This window comes from Archocentrus centrarchus, chromosome 13, assembly GCF_007364275.1.
Source record: "Archocentrus centrarchus isolate MPI-CPG fArcCen1 chromosome 13, fArcCen1, whole genome shotgun sequence".
Lineage (NCBI taxonomy): Eukaryota > Metazoa > Chordata > Actinopteri > Cichliformes > Cichlidae > Archocentrus > Archocentrus centrarchus.
In genome coordinates this window covers 6,182,213-6,197,934 of record NC_044358.1, presented here as the reverse complement: position 1 = coordinate 6,197,934, position 15,722 = coordinate 6,182,213, and the positions used below count along the sequence as shown (strand labels likewise).

The following is a 15,722-nucleotide window of genomic DNA, read 5'->3' as shown; positions in this document are numbered from 1 at the left end:
TTTCCTGTCATGATGTTGAGAGGAGAGTGGGCTTACTCGCAAAGATAATGACTGAGGCAACGTTAGCTGTATTACCTTTTAAGCTATCTGCACACATTAGTTCATTACATATGCATCTTTGGATTTAAGCAGATCTGTCTTTATCTGCACTTACACAGACTTGTCTTTCTTTCTCTCAGCATAAGAGACTTGTCAAGGGGTTTTGTATAAAGGTGTGTTTGCACCACAATTAGGGAATCAAATCAAATCATTTCGCACCATAATTCACTAAATACAGTCTCCACCTAGCCTGAATTTTCTGTGTGTTGTCAAAAGCCTCTAAACACAACTGTAGGTGAGTCTAACATTATTTTGTGTGTATAAAAAATGTTCGGCGATCAAACTCAACTATTTAAAAGAAGTAAAAGTCATAATGTGATTTCCGTCAGTGAACCTGTGGCAGGACCATTGGTATGGACTCTCCAGCCAGCGCAGAGCCAGCAGTAGTCCAGTTTCCTTCTGTGCCGAGGGTCTCTCACACAGTCTGCCTGTGGTGTAACCAGGCAGTGGAGAAAGACGGGCGGGTCATCGGCTTGGCATGTACCTGCATGCAGGTGGCGCCAGTCACAGCCCTCATCGTCAAAACAATTATGCTGCTTTCTGTGCTGTTGTAGTTGTACTGTGTGAATCTATGTAGAAATATTTTTATGATAGTTTAATATTTGGGACTTTTGCCTTGATTCACACTGGACAGAGGGCGGACTGAAGAGAATAATTGAATAATTGTCTTATTTGAAAATGTACAGCACATAGGTAGTTGATTTTTGCCACTTTTAACTATATGGAACAAGTGAATTTAAAGGTTCTTGGGGGGGAAAAAAACTCTGGATTTAGCTGGTTTTGCCACAGAACAAAAATATTATTTGTTAAAAAGTAAGGAAATTATTAAATTTACATTTTTGAAAAAAAGGCAGTTTGATCTCTGGATAATAACCTCACCACTGCCTGTAAAATGAAATAGCTGAACTTTACCATAAGAACCAGCTGAAAAATGCTCCTTTAAAAGAAAAGTGTCCAGGCAGATTAAGAGGATTTTGCTTCTGAACTCTTCAAATTTAACAATTCAGAGTTGGCACTTAACCTGTTCTTTGGACATGCACACTACTCTTGTACAGGAAGAAAATGCAGGCTCCCACAATAAACATTTGCAACTTTGCAAATTCCCACTCTTGATACTTTTATTGTTACTATATGATAAAAAAAATAAAAATAAATTAAAAAAAAAAAAAAAAAAAAAAAAAAAAAAATATATATATATATATATATATATATATATATATATATGTTGTATTTCAGTCAATAGATGTCTTTTCAAGGTGAATCTCAGCAAAGCATCAAAGAGGGAAAGGAACACTTCCAGCAAGCAAATGATAACAAAACTTGTGTGAACTGGCATTCATCTGTGAAGAGAACACAGTGCCAGTGGTAGACCTGTCAGGTCTGGTGTTCTCTGGGTGATGCCAATTGACCTGCACATTGCTGGGCTGTCAGCACTAGTCAAACTAAAGGATGTCAGGACCACAAGCCGTCCTCACGGAGTCTGTTTTTGACACTTTGGTCAAAAACATGCACATAAGTATCCCACTGGAGGTAATTTGTCCTGTTCCTCCTTGCGCAAAGGAACAGATACTGGTCCTGATGGTGGGTTGATACACTTCTACAGCTCCAACTGTCCTTATGTAATGGTCCATCTCCTGGTGTCTTCTCCACACTCTTGAGTGTGCTGGGAGACATAGCAACCCCTCTTGCAATGGCACTTATGGATGTGCTATCCTGGTGGAGCTGGACTACCTGTGTAACCTAAATTGGGCTGCAGATAACATCTTATGCTAATAGTAGTGACAAGGCTACTAGCAAAAAGCAGAAAGAGAAAAATCAGCCAAGATGGATACAGAGAAAGCAATGGTCTTTCCTTGAGGATGAGTAGCTGTTTCATTCTGCTTTGTTCAGAGTGTGTATTACTGTTTTTCCTTTGATTGTTGTGAAGCACTTTGTTATCTTTATCTAGAAAGACACTATAAAAGTAAATTTTACTTAATTACTTAGATAAGGTTCAGGTTCACAGTGAACATAATGTCAACTGTACCAAGATTGAAACACATTTTCTTTGTACACAAGTAGCCAGTTTTCTTGCTGCAGTACTAGGGGACTTGTCATGTTCAGTATGGTTCTAAGTTTAGGATACCCTCGGTTCCATTTTTATGATTTTAAGTTTTGTTCTAGTTTGTATCTGTGGCTTCTTAACAGTGCAATAAAATATACTGGGACTCACCAGTGATGTGATAGCTGACTTGTCGGTTGAAGGGAGAGCTGTCATCATCTCTAGTGTTCAGCACAGCCACAACCTCGCCTGGTGGGTCACTCTCCTGAACAGAACCAAAGTAGTAGGTCTCCATGAATCTGGGAGGGTTGTCGTTGATGTCTGACACTGCCACTGTGACAGTGACAGTACTGGAAAGAGACAGGGCCTCCCCAAGATCTGAGGCCACTACTGTAAAAGTGTAGGATGGGCTGGTTTCATGGTCCAGGTCTTTGCGTGTAGTGATCCAACCAGTGTTGCTGTCAATGCTAAATGTGCTGACCAGTGTGTCTGAATCCCACTTTGACTGGATTAATGAACCAAGTCTATATGTTACCTGGCCATTTGCTCCAGAATCTGGGTCTGTTGCTTTAACTTGAATGATTTTGGTTCCAACTGACATTCCTTCCATTACTGTGGCCTCATATGAGTTGGCCTCAAAGACTGGTTTGTTGTCATTCAAATCCAGTACTTTGACTTCCACTTCAATAGAACTCACTGAATCCAGCTTAGCTTGTTGTACTGTGGCAATGACTTTGAAGTAGTATTCTCTAATAACCTCATGGTCCAAGGGCTTATCAAGTTTGATCACTCCAGTATGCTTTTCCACCACAAACACCCTATCTTGGTTGTTTTCGCCAGTTTCTCCATTAACCAGGGCAAAGGTACAAGAGAGCGAGGTAAATTCAAAAGGAGTGTTGAGGTGCACTGTTCCTATGACTGAACCTATAGGAGTGTTCTCTGGCATGCTAAATAAATAATGATGTTGGCTAAAGGATGGAATAAAAGCCTCTGGAGAGAGAACATGGATGTAGACGGACACTAGAGAGTGTCTGACTGGATTTCCTCCATCAACAGCCTTTACAAAAAAAGATAATACAGAGTTCCTCAAGTGACTGAAACTGCCTTTAGTCACCATCCAACCATTGTCTGGGTCTATCTCCAAAATGTCTACCACTGGTACATGTGCCTCACTATAAAGTGAATATGTCACTTTGGCATTAATGCCATGATCAGGATCATGGGCCTGAATCTGTGTCACCAAAAAACCTTGAGCCACATCAGATTTCACTGAAGCTCGGTACTCTGTGGCATGGAAACGAGGTGCATTATCATTGTCATCCAGCAGAGTAACTTGTACTGTACAGTAAGAGACACGTCCACCTAAATCCTGGGCTGCAACTGTGAGAATGATATCTTTGTTAGCTGGATCCTCACGATCAAGCTTTTCTGTTGTGCAGATCTGACCATTTGCATCAATGCTAAACTTGTCTTTGCCCACATCATTCACAAAGGAATAAGTTATGAGCCCAAACTCTCCCGGGTCTGCATCTGTTGCCTTGACCTGAAATGAAAATTTAAATTGTCTTAGTCAATACAGACAAATACTTTATATGTAATGTTATTTTTTCTTCAGAGAAATTATCATAACTTAATGAATCTCTATTATACCTACCTGTATAACTTTGGTTCCCACAGCAGCATTCTCTCTTAACTCCCCCTCATACATATTCTGTCCAAACACTGGACTGTGCAGGTTTGCCCCCCATACTTTTACATGAACCTGCGCAGTGCTGGTGAATACCCCATCAGACACTGAAACATTGAGAGTGTAGGCAGGCTCCATTCTTTGCTTACGGTGGCTGGACAGTGTGATTATTCCTGTCTTTTTGTCCATTGCAAAATTCCTTCTTTCATTTCCTGATAAATGCTGTACTCCAGTTTGTCAAAATCAGAGTTGTCTGCATCTGATGCCTGGACACAGGTTATAAAGTGACCCCTTGGTGCTAACTCATTCACATATGCCTCATAGAGCAGCTGGTTGAAAACTGGAGGATTGTCATTCATGTCATTTAACATGACTGTCACTGACACTTCACTACTCAGTGGTGGGAAACCATTATCAGTGGCCCTGACAATAAAGTCATACTTTTGGAGCAGTTCGTGGTCTAGCATTCGTGCTGTCAGGATTAATCCACTGCTACTGTCAATATGAAAGTAGTCTGTACTATTATATACATCTGAGAAGATCTGATAGCGGACAACATTGTTTTTCTCAGAGTCTTTGTCTGTGGCAATAACTTGAAGTGCTGGCGTTCCGATCATGGCTGTTTCTGAAAGAACTACCCTGTAGGTCATTTTCTGGAAGACTGGTGGGTTATCGTTAACATCCTGGACAAACACATCCACATCAACCTCAGCATGGGCACCAGTCAGATAGTCAGTGGCTCTAACAGTCAGGTGGTAAGATGATGTTGCTTCAAAGTCCAAAGAGTGGATGACACTTATGACTCCAGTATCAAAACCAATGTCAAACTGTAGAGAAGGATCTCCATCAACAATTGTGTAGATGATGCTTTGACCTTCAGGACTAGTTGCATTGATGCCAAGAATAGGTGTGTGCACAGCCACATCCTCATTCACAGCAACAGAATAAAATGATTTAGCAAAAACAGGCATGGCTTTGTTGACTACAGTGATGGAGAACTCTATTGTAGATGAGAGGGGTGGATAACCACCATCTCTGGCATATATCACCATTCGGTATTCCACATTGGACAAATCAGACTCAAAAGACTTCTTGAGGCTGAGACTACCTGTCTGCCTGTTGATTTCAAAGTGACCATGGTCATCCTTGAGATAGTAAGACACTTCTCCATTAATTCCTTTGTCACCATCTATCGCCATGACCCTGAAAATGGGTGATCCTGGTTCGGCTTCTACTTGAACAGCTGCATAATAAGGAAGTCCAACAAACACAGGGGCATTATCATTTATGTCCTCAACTTGGACTCTAACCACAACTCTAGCCACATGCAGAGGGTCGTGCTCCCTTTTGGCCTCAACCACCAGTTCATAGAACTCTTGCTCTTCACGGTCAAAGGCTAAACCTGTTGTCTCAATGACTCCAGATGTTGGGCGAATTTTGAAATGTGTACCAGCATTCAACAAGTTGTACTTTAGTGGTTCATTTAGACGATTTCCAATAGCATTGACCACAGCTACCTTGGTGATATTCAATATATTCTCTTTAATAGATGAAGAGTAAATACTTTGGGTGAAGCTGAGACCAGAGTCTAGAGCTTCTCTGACAAGTATAGTCACCAAAGCCATGCTGGAGAATTTACCATCTGAAACTTTGACGCTGAAGGAGAAACGCTCTTTGGAGAAGTTATTGTTTTTAACTATGATAATCCCACTTGAAGGTTTGATGGCAAAGTGCTCCAGTACTCCAGCAGTCAGAGAGTATGTGAGCTCTGTGGGGATATCTTTGTCAGGGTCTGTGGCTGAAACCTGCAGAGCTTCAACTCCAACATATGTGGGGAGGAGCAGGACTGTTTCATAAGCATTCTGGTTGAAGCGAGGTGGGGAATCATTTGTGTCAATCACTTGTATTGTGACCTCTGTTGGACTGTCTGCTGTCAACTGTGGTCTTCCAGTGTCTCTCACATGTACATGGAAGTGGAAGGTAGTAAAGGTCTCATGGTCTAAATTAGCAATGGTTCTGATGGAGCCAGTTCCTGAGTCCATGGTGAAGAACATTTTTGCAGAGTCCTCCACAATCTGGTATATCAACAGTGCATTTTGGTTACGGTCAGCATCAGTGGCTTTTATTACTAGTGGGGAACCATCTGAGTTTAAGACTACACTGTTAAATGGCGCTGCCTCACTAATACTGCCATGATAGTGAAGCTCCTGGAACACCGGTTGGTTGTCATTCTCATCCACTACCTGGATTAACAGAGTAGCATTGGAGGCCATGCCAGCCATGTTAACAGCCTGGACTATCAGTGTGTAAGATGCTGTAGTCTCATAGTCTAAAGACTTTTGAGTAGTAATCACTCCACTATATTGATTTATCTGAAAAACGTGGTCTGTGTTGCCCTGTTTGATGTCATAAGTGAGGGTAGACTGGCTGACAGCACTGACTGTAGTGACAGAGGTCCCAACCATTGCATTTTCCATGATCTCAGTCTGGTACTCAGGCTGAGGGAACTTTGGGCCAGCATTATCAGATAGAGTGACAGCAATCCGCACTACTGTGGTTGTGGAAAGTGGAGGGGAGCCATTGTCAGTTACTCTGATGGTGAGAACATAATGACCTATGCTGGATAAGTCCAGGTCATGTGCAACAGTGATGAGACCCAAAACTGGCTCAATATGAAATGCATTTCCACTGTTCCCTGTTGAAGGAAACAAACAAACAAACAAAAAAAAAAAACACAACAAACAAAATAGCAAATTAGTGTACAAACCATATTTATATATCCAGGAGCAAGTATTCAGTTGTCATAGCTTACCTGCTTCAATAGAGTAGTGTAGCTCTGCATTCTCCCCTTTGTCTTTGTCTAGGGCAGTAACCTGGACTACAGCTGATCCCACTGCTGCTGACTCATAGACTGAGCCTTCATACAGAGCACTGGTAAAAATGGGCACGTGGTCATTTACATCTTCCACTTCTAATAATACACGGGCCAGATCTTTTCTGTATGGGAACTCCTGATCCTTCACCTGTGGCGAAAATTATTAAACAAACCAAAACCAAAAACTTTCTTTAATAATCAATATATGATCAGAGTCTAAAAATCTAAATGTCTAAAAAAAAAAAAAAGTCATTAGACCAGAAATGTTACTCTGTCACTTTCCTTAGCCACACATATTTCTCCTGTTATAGTTTTAGCAGCTTACAATTTACAAATTTTAATTATGTAATGAGATTTAGATACTGATTTACTGTATGGTGTAATTTACTTAATTGCTAAAGAATGATGCCAGACAGAATGACAGAGCAGGTTTTTGATTGCTTCTAAATTTTCCTGCTGATCTATAAATGAAAAAGGACTCTGAAATGATTTCCTGAAAAAAAAAAAGAAAAATAAAAGTCTGTTCTCAAATAGCACCAGTTCTTGTGTTCATTTAGTCTTACTGGTTACTGAGGCCATTACACAATAATAACATAACATCAGCTACTTTTTTTCCTCATAGGAATATACAATAGTAGAAAGTGCAAATGTTAAAGAAATGCACAATCACATTGATTATTGATTTATGTATGTATGATCTTGGGTACTCAAAATATGTTTGAAATAGTTCAGATTTCGATCTGAATATGTTAAAACCAGAAAAAGGACACATGAAGTAAAAAAAAAAAAAATAGTGTGGTACACTGACATCAGAAAAAGCAGTATGTTAACCAATAAACAGGATATTTCCTACTCATTGTAACCCTGAATTGGATAAGAGGAAGAAATTGAATGAACGGATTGTGTTGATTAACTTCGCTTTAAACTAATTATTTAAATGATGATAGAACACTAGCTGTAATTTTGACAGCACATAGATGTCAGACACAGACAAGTCAAATGATGTCACTCAATAAGCGATGCATCCCATGTAGACAATGACTACACTGTGCTTGCATAAATAAAGCAGAAAACCTACACTTAATCCTATAGCTGCAATTGACTGTTGCCTTTGCCATCAGCTGAAACAGCGAATACAGCACAAGTCGATGAAACAGACATTTAGATCGCAGACAGCTCATAGACCAAAGTGCCTCTTACAATGACAGTGAGAATGTGCCGTGCACAAGCCTCATGGTCAAGCCTCTGAGTAGTGTAGATGGTGCCCTGGGTGGGATGTATGCGGAAAAGACGCATGCTGTTTGGGTCTATGGCGCTCTGCAGAGAGTAGGTCAACCAATGATGCTCATCACGGTCAGATGCCAGAACCTGGACCACTTCAGTGTCAGGTGGTGTATCTTCAGAACAGTAACATCATAGGTTGGTTGGAAGAAGATGGGAGCATTGTCATTGTTGTCCATAACAGTAATGTGAATCTGGAACATGAGGGACATTGACAAGAAAAAAGGAAAGAGAGAACACACTGTAAAAATCACGATTAATTGTGCATCTTAGTAAAGTTTTCAAATTTATCTGACTCAAAATAAAAAATTTGCCATCTGTAATAAATCAAAGCTTGTCAATCCAAAAAACCTGTTTTTTTTTTTTTGGGGGGGGGGGGGGGGTGGGGTGTTGTTGCCATATGTTTTTAGAAAACTGTCTAAAAAAGATTTTTGAGTTGAAGCTTCAGCAGGCAAGTTTCCCCTCAAAATCCATAGATAACAGCATCATGCATGTGTGCATGCTTGTGAGCATATGTGCATGTGCCTTGCACTTGTCTGAGCAGCACTCAACCAAATAGTGATGGGTCAGTCACAAACGATCCTGCTCTTTGAAGTGCTCCTCATTGTGAGCCCTTATTTTTTTGGGGAGCTGCACTGTCATGTACGGCTGTGTGGCAGACAGGATGAGGACCCCAAGTGCAGGACTCTGGACACAGATATTAACTCCAAATGCACAGCTTTATTGCTGAAACTCAGAAAGACAGGGACGACACCAAAACAAAAATCAAAAATGAAACAAGGCAGGGAGCAACACAGGAGCAGAATGAAAACAGGGGCAAAAACAAAAAATGGTGACACAAGGCTGGAAAAACAGCCCAAAACCAAAAACTGCAGCGAGTGTAGGTGACTGTGGCTGGGGGGCTGCTATAGCTGGTGCAGGTGACTGAAGGGCTGTGGCAGGGGGCGCTGAAGTCTCTGAAGGGCTGCTGCTGCAGCTGATGCTGAAGAGGAGACTGTGCAGACTGAAGTGGTGCCCGAAGAGAAGCTGAAGACACTGAAGACTGGTTGAATGTTCGGGGCTGGCTGAGCCCACCCACGGAAACAGAATAGGTGCAGGGTGCCTCACAGGAGCAAAGCTTACAGTCTTTGAAGTGTTCGCGGTCTCTAAAAACACAGTCTTCAATGATAGTGTTTTCACTTGCCATTTTATTAGCAACAATTATTTTGTGGGGTTCGGAGGGAGAATCAAGAGCATCAGAATGAATGATTTCAACAAAAAGTTCTTAATTAAGATGGGCAGCAAGTCCAGAAGCTGGGTATTTGCTGGCACCAGTTTATGTAGCCTTTGCGCATGGCTTCCCTTTGCCGCTCACAGGGAGGGGCTCTTTGAAGTGAAAGACTGGAGCCGGCTCCTGATAGTAAGCCGCTTCTTTCGTTCGTGTTTTCTTTTTTTTTTGTGGAAGCTGCACGTGATTGGTTAAGCTGTGTGGCGGAATCTTGCGTGTCTACACGTAGCAACAAGGTGGGGGCAGAGACACAGCACACAGTGAGTCTACACAGATCAAACACAGAGGGAGCGTTTCCTGCAAAGTTTGCTCAAAGACAGGAAAGAGCAAGAGGAAGTTGGGCTTTACATAGAGGCTACTTGCAGGAATGGTGAGGAAAAAAGTAATTCAATTTACACATTTTTTTAACTACTATCTGAGGAGCCGTTTGGGAGCCAAGCCAAAGAGCCGGCTCTCTGAAAAAAGCCAAACTTCCCATCACTACAAGTTAAGTCACATCTAGGCTAAGTCAAGTTAAGTGTGTTTGATGTTGGTACTGCGGGCTCCTGTCCAGCCCATCCTTTGTTCACTCCAACAAATAAAGCTGAACTCAAATTAAGCCTTTGCCTTGCTGTCCTGCTCTGGGGTCCACATCCTGCCTGCCATATAGCAGTGCATGACAGCAGGACACAACAACAGGCAGAGAAAACACAGGACTTAAATACACAAGAGGATAATGAGGGAAGTGGAGACAGCTGGGAACACAAGTGAACCAAATTACACTGAGGAGACAAGGAGAAGCAAAACTGAACACAACACACAGGACAAGATGACTATCAAAATAAAACAGGAAGTCAAATGAGGGGAACAAACCCAGAAAAGATACTACATACACAAACAAAGCATAAACCAAAACACTGGTTCATAAGGACCCAGGACCATGACACAAATTCCAAAACTTTTTATCAATATTGCAATCTTTAGCTCCCAATACTCTAACAGCTTTCACCTGTTCCTCAGTTACCAAATGCCACATGTTGCCATATAATTTTTTGATTGGCTGATTTGGTGTATTTTTCCACCAATGGGAAAGTGGACATGATTTTTTTTTTTTGACAAGCACTTCCTGCTAGCAAATATCCACGTTTTCTCATTTCTTCCTGTACCAAGCGCACATCACATGTGAGGACAATATACAGGAAAAAGCACGACGTAAAATACTGATCATTACTCTGTCTGTAATACTCGGTCTGTCAGCACATTTGAAAAACCTTTACATAGTTTGAAGACCGGACGTTCGACACAAGTTGAAAAGGAGACTCACGGCTGAGTCCTGCTGCTACATCATCTTAAATTGACAATATAATTTGCATGTGCTGGTGCATCTGTCAAGTCCAGAGAGCCCAAGATAGGTTTTTTTTTCTCTCAATTTTTCTGGATTTTTTTTAAACTTGACACAATTATGGCAAAAATTTAATGTGAGGTATGATCTAGGGGTCACTGACCAGTTTCGCAAATTCATTATGAATGGGACTGGTAAAATTGCTGCAATTTTGCTAACAAACAAACATACCAAAAAAATACCCTGTTCCCCCTCCGGCAGTGGGGTGAAATCTTTTTACTACAGGCTTACACACTTGACTGGATGATAACTGGATCAAAGAAAAAATATTTTATAAGTATTAAGATGTATTTTCTTGATGTGGTGGTTTACATATTTGCTTAAAAAGCAAAAGGTCACTTCAAAGGGTAACTTCCTGAATAGGTAACGAATTTCATTTTAATTATTTTGTGAAGCAGTTCAAGCTTGGTCTTTAACATATTTAACAGGTCAATCAACAAATTGTATAACGTTTAATTTATGGGTGTCATGCTTGAACCCACACAGTATGTACAATGCTCAAAAAAATTAAAGAATTTGAAAACACATCAGATCTCAGTGCCAAATTGTGTAGCTCTAGTAGTGCTCTTCCTGTTCCTTCATGTGTAAAGGAGTAGATGCCGGTCCTGCTGATGGTTTAAGTACCTTCTCCTTCTCCTCTCCATCTCTCCTAGAGTAACTGCCTGTATCCTGGAATCCTTCTGGCAACAATTACCTTGATATCCTTATGTTGGGTGCGAAGTGCAATTTCTCAGCTTTCAGAAACTGAATTTTTCCGATAGAGCAAACTGTTGTGTAATTACGGTAATTCAAATTATGTTTGATCTGACGTCTCAACAGTGATATCCATGTTGACCAGCTGCTCAGAGCACGTAAGGGCAGGTAACAGGTGCTGCTGTGGAGATCACCTGGTGTTAGAGGGTTAACTGACTAGATCAGTATCACAGAATTTTAGCTGACTTGATGCTATACTCTTATTAAAAAGGTTTCCTTTAATTTTTTCAAACAATGTATTAAATGCTTACTTCGCCTACATTCTCTTGAAATTTAGATAATGGATAGATGTCCTCATGATGTTCTTATGCTGAAGTGCAGTGTTTTCCTTTCTCAGCTGATGGTGGACTCAAGATTGTGAACATTAGCCAGTGTGCGCGCAGCAGTTACCCTGGATTCTTTTGTGACCTCCTACACTAATATATACCTCACTGCAATTAAAGCCAAAGCTTTATTGTTAACCTCACAGGAATGTTGTTGTTCGGTGAACAGAAAAATTCAGGTGCAAAAACAAAGGAGAGCAGCATATTAGGGAGATCTCAAAAACAAAGAATACTTCTGACCAAGTTTTAGAAAGACACTATACTCCCAAAAGTATTTACTCACCCATCAATCACTTCCATGGCCACAGGTGTATAAAACCAAGCACCTAGGCATGCAGACTGCTTCTTCTATAAACATTTGTGAAAGAATGGGTCGATCTCAGGAGCTCAGTGAATTCCAGCGTGGTGCCATGATAGGATGCCACTTGTGTAACAAGGCCAGTCATGAAATTTCCTCACTACTAGAGAATGTGAGCCAGGCCTTATTAATAATGTTGGCAATGTAGTGTAGCTCAAATTAAAAGTGTCGACTAGCAAGACTGAATATTCATTGTAGACAGATATTGATTGAATAGAAGTGTTGTGAGCTGTGGTGGTCCTAGCAGAGCAGCTAGTGAAGGCAACATGTTGGTAGTACATATGAGGTAATGCTAACAGTGTCACAGAAGTAACTGGACTAATGGGCTCAACACATGGGGAGCGATGTCGCACCCTCTCCATTCATTTCCTATGCAACTTATGCCATTAGGCGACAATCGCTTGCCCTGCTCCAGCCAAGTGCGTGTGAAATTTCGAGCTCGTACACATAGACGTGCACACACGGGCAGGCAACACGACACAACAAAGTTGAAAAATGTTCAACTTTTGTTGCTGTCGCATGGCACTAAAACTAATCAGCGAGGGTTTCATTGACTGACCCAGTGAGCGGAGAGTATGCTACACTCTGCAACCATGTACAACATGCTCTGCAACCATTTAAACATGGAGGAAAGCATATTTTAGCTGTGTTTGACTTTCTATATTATATGACACTTCACGTAGTGATTATCGAGATACTCTGAATTTATCTGGATCAGCCTTTAGGTCCGCCATCAACTGATGATATTCGCCATGCAGTTTCCTTGTCTGTAATATAGGATGAACCCAAGGTTGTCTTTTTCTTTTGTAGAGGAGACTTAACAGCAAAATTTCTGTCAGTTCCAGTAAAATCTTCTGACTCTTCATCTTTATTGCCTTGTCTGACACAGACTGCTTTGAAAATGTCAAAATCCCTCCAAATTCCTAACCAATCAAATTTCTTGGCGACAAGTGACGTGAGAGTGTGATTCACAATGCTGCCATCGCTATCGCATCCCGTGTGTTGGGTGTTGGCGATAAGGGCCATTTGTCGCTGTCGTTTGTCACTGTGTGTCGAGCCCATTAAACAGAATTATGGACCTGTTTAGTGAGGCGGCCATAAAATCTACAACACTTAAATTTCAGTGATGCCAGATTACTGCAGAAACACAAATGAACCCAAAACATATTATAGAAATCCACCCGAAACCTGAAGACCTGGAGATAACTCATCAATCACAGGGAGAAGATGTAAACTACACATAGAAAGGCCCCTCAAAGCGCTAACCACTGCACCACCGTGTTGCCACAAAATGGCCTCTGACCCTAAAACAAGGAGCAGCATAGTATGATTTTTAATCTGAATTTCTGCTGCTGGATAGTTATGTCAGTTGACATAACTGACTTTATAAGTTTCCATCATGAAAAACAGCCAGAGTTGCTTTGTTTACCTGTCCTAACCAGAAGTCAATACTGTTAAATTTTATCAACTTTTAGGTAATACTTTCTTTTGTTAACACCTGAAACAGTGGCAGGATATTTTTTATTTAATTTATAAGCAAAATTTCAGATGACTAGATTTGTTTCCATTAATATAGGTGTTACTAATATAGTAATATAGGTGTTCCCACTGGGATAGAAAAATGTGAGGTTGTTACTGTGAATCAGTGTAATGATTACTGAACAGTGGCTTACAAAATTAAATTGGACATAAACTGTAGCAAAACTGTTTTTTTTAATCTCAAGCATTTTAACTTTAACAACATAGTTCAAGACATTCAGACACCAGTTTCAGGCAAATAAACTTAAAAACATTATTTGAAACAAAATTAAGGAAACCAGTCAGATTGTCTTAAATTCATGTTTTTGAGTTATATAATGTTCACATACATACAACCCACCCCACAGAAAGAATGCAGATCTATGCAAAACTGTTTAACTCAACATGCAAACAAATTGCTTCACCTTCTGTTTGTCATTTCTGGACATAAATCACCATTTCATCTATCAGTCCAATTTTTCATAGTTTTCATATGTCCAACAAAAAAGCTCTAGCACCATAAAGTCCATCAAAATCTGTTTTGTTTACGTGAAGCACTGGTAGGACTTCTTGGACAGGGACAGTAGCACAGCTTCTTGAAAGTCCTCTGTCTCCCTTAGGCTAAAGGCTTTAGGAGGTCATCAGTGGCAGCCTGGGAAATATGATTCTCACTGCATCTGTAATCACACAAGCAGAAAACAAATTTTAATGAACCTCCACTGAATACATCAGATTTATAGTGTTAGTGTCACCATCAGCCTTTAATCATAAAGTATGACTGATACATACATGGAAAGCTGTCACAGCAGCAGTGTTAATTTCGTTGATGAAATATTTTCATCATAGCTTTTGTCGACGAACCTTTTTTTATGACAATAACGAGACGATAACAAAATAAAAACTACCTAAAATGATAAAAACATAACGAAATTAATTGACACTTTCGTCAACTAATGAAAACGAGACGAAAATGCTTGGCGGGGACGAAATCCAATCAGAACTTGTTTAATTTTGTGAAAGGGTGGGACAAGTTAGGAAAACATCCAATCAAACGCACAGTTGCACAAATTTGCTCTAAACCCAGGAAGACCAAACTAGCCTGTGATTGTCGTTCCTTCCGATAGAACTAAGTTATGTAAACAATGTCAGCAGGGAGAAAGAGAAGAGCTGATGTATGGACACATTTGTCCTTTGATGCCGTGACAAACAAAACGATGTGTAAACCATGTGGGGCGACTATCTCAGGTAAAAACACGACAAAATCTTAAACCACATCTGCAAACCAGTCACCCAGATCTCCATGCAAAGGTAAGCCTTTTAATGTCATGCATGTTTTTCCCAGTTTAGTGTTTGTGCGACACTGCCCTGTACCCTTCAGAGCATGTCCTGCTGTAAAACCCTTGTATTATCTCATTAAGGTGGTGTTAATGATCGGGTGTGGGGGAAGCAGGTGAAACACTAATGTTAATATTATTAATAATATTCCATAACTTTAAAAAAAAATGTAATTTTGTGTAAGTGTGTATAATGACTAATTCAAGGTAACTGAAGAAAAAGCATTTACATTTTACACCCTTTATATTTTAGTCGACTAAATCGACTGTAGATTTCGTTGACTAAAACTAGACTAAAACAAAACTATTCAGATGACTAAATTATGACTAAAACTAATTTACATTTTCATCAAAAGACTATGACTAAAACTAAATCAAAAATTGCTGTCAAAATTAACACTGTACAGCAGAAACTTTATTTTTCTTCCATAATACCAAGTGTAATATAAAATTTAAGTCACAGAGCCTAGCACAAACATGCACATATCAGGGCCAACTTGAAGCTCTGGTGGAGGACATTGTGTTGCTTGGTGAAAAAAACTCAAGTGTGATTCAACTTTTTAGTTTTCTGGAACCCTAGCCCATTAAGTAAATGCAGCAGTCTCAATCAAATTAATTAGCATGGCTATTTTTTTTTTTAATGTAGTCAGTTTATATGCCAGTTTGATCACAGCATTGCTATGTGGCTTCAAATTGTTTTAAACATTATGACTTACACAGGAGTAATGTCTTCGATGCATCAAGCTGATTTTTTTTACCCCACATTCTTCCCCTTCTAATTTATCTTTCTCCTCATCTTATCATC

The 15,722-nt window shown here is 40.2% G+C and overlaps 1 protein-coding gene across 1 annotated transcript in view; it reads right to left on the bottom strand.

Annotated features, from left to right (window-relative positions):
- The window catches only part of fat3a (FAT atypical cadherin 3a), a 217,265-nt gene that overhangs the window by 60,340 nt on the left and 141,203 nt on the right, over positions 1-15,722 (bottom strand). Inside the window, 6 exon segments of the mRNA XM_030744086.1 lie at positions 2,312-3,683; positions 3,795-4,048; positions 4,051-6,522; positions 6,640-6,850; positions 7,903-8,108; positions 8,111-8,177. Coding sequence (XP_030599946.1) covers positions 2,312-3,683; positions 3,795-4,048; positions 4,051-6,522; positions 6,640-6,850; positions 7,903-8,108; positions 8,111-8,177 — 4,582 coding nt within the window.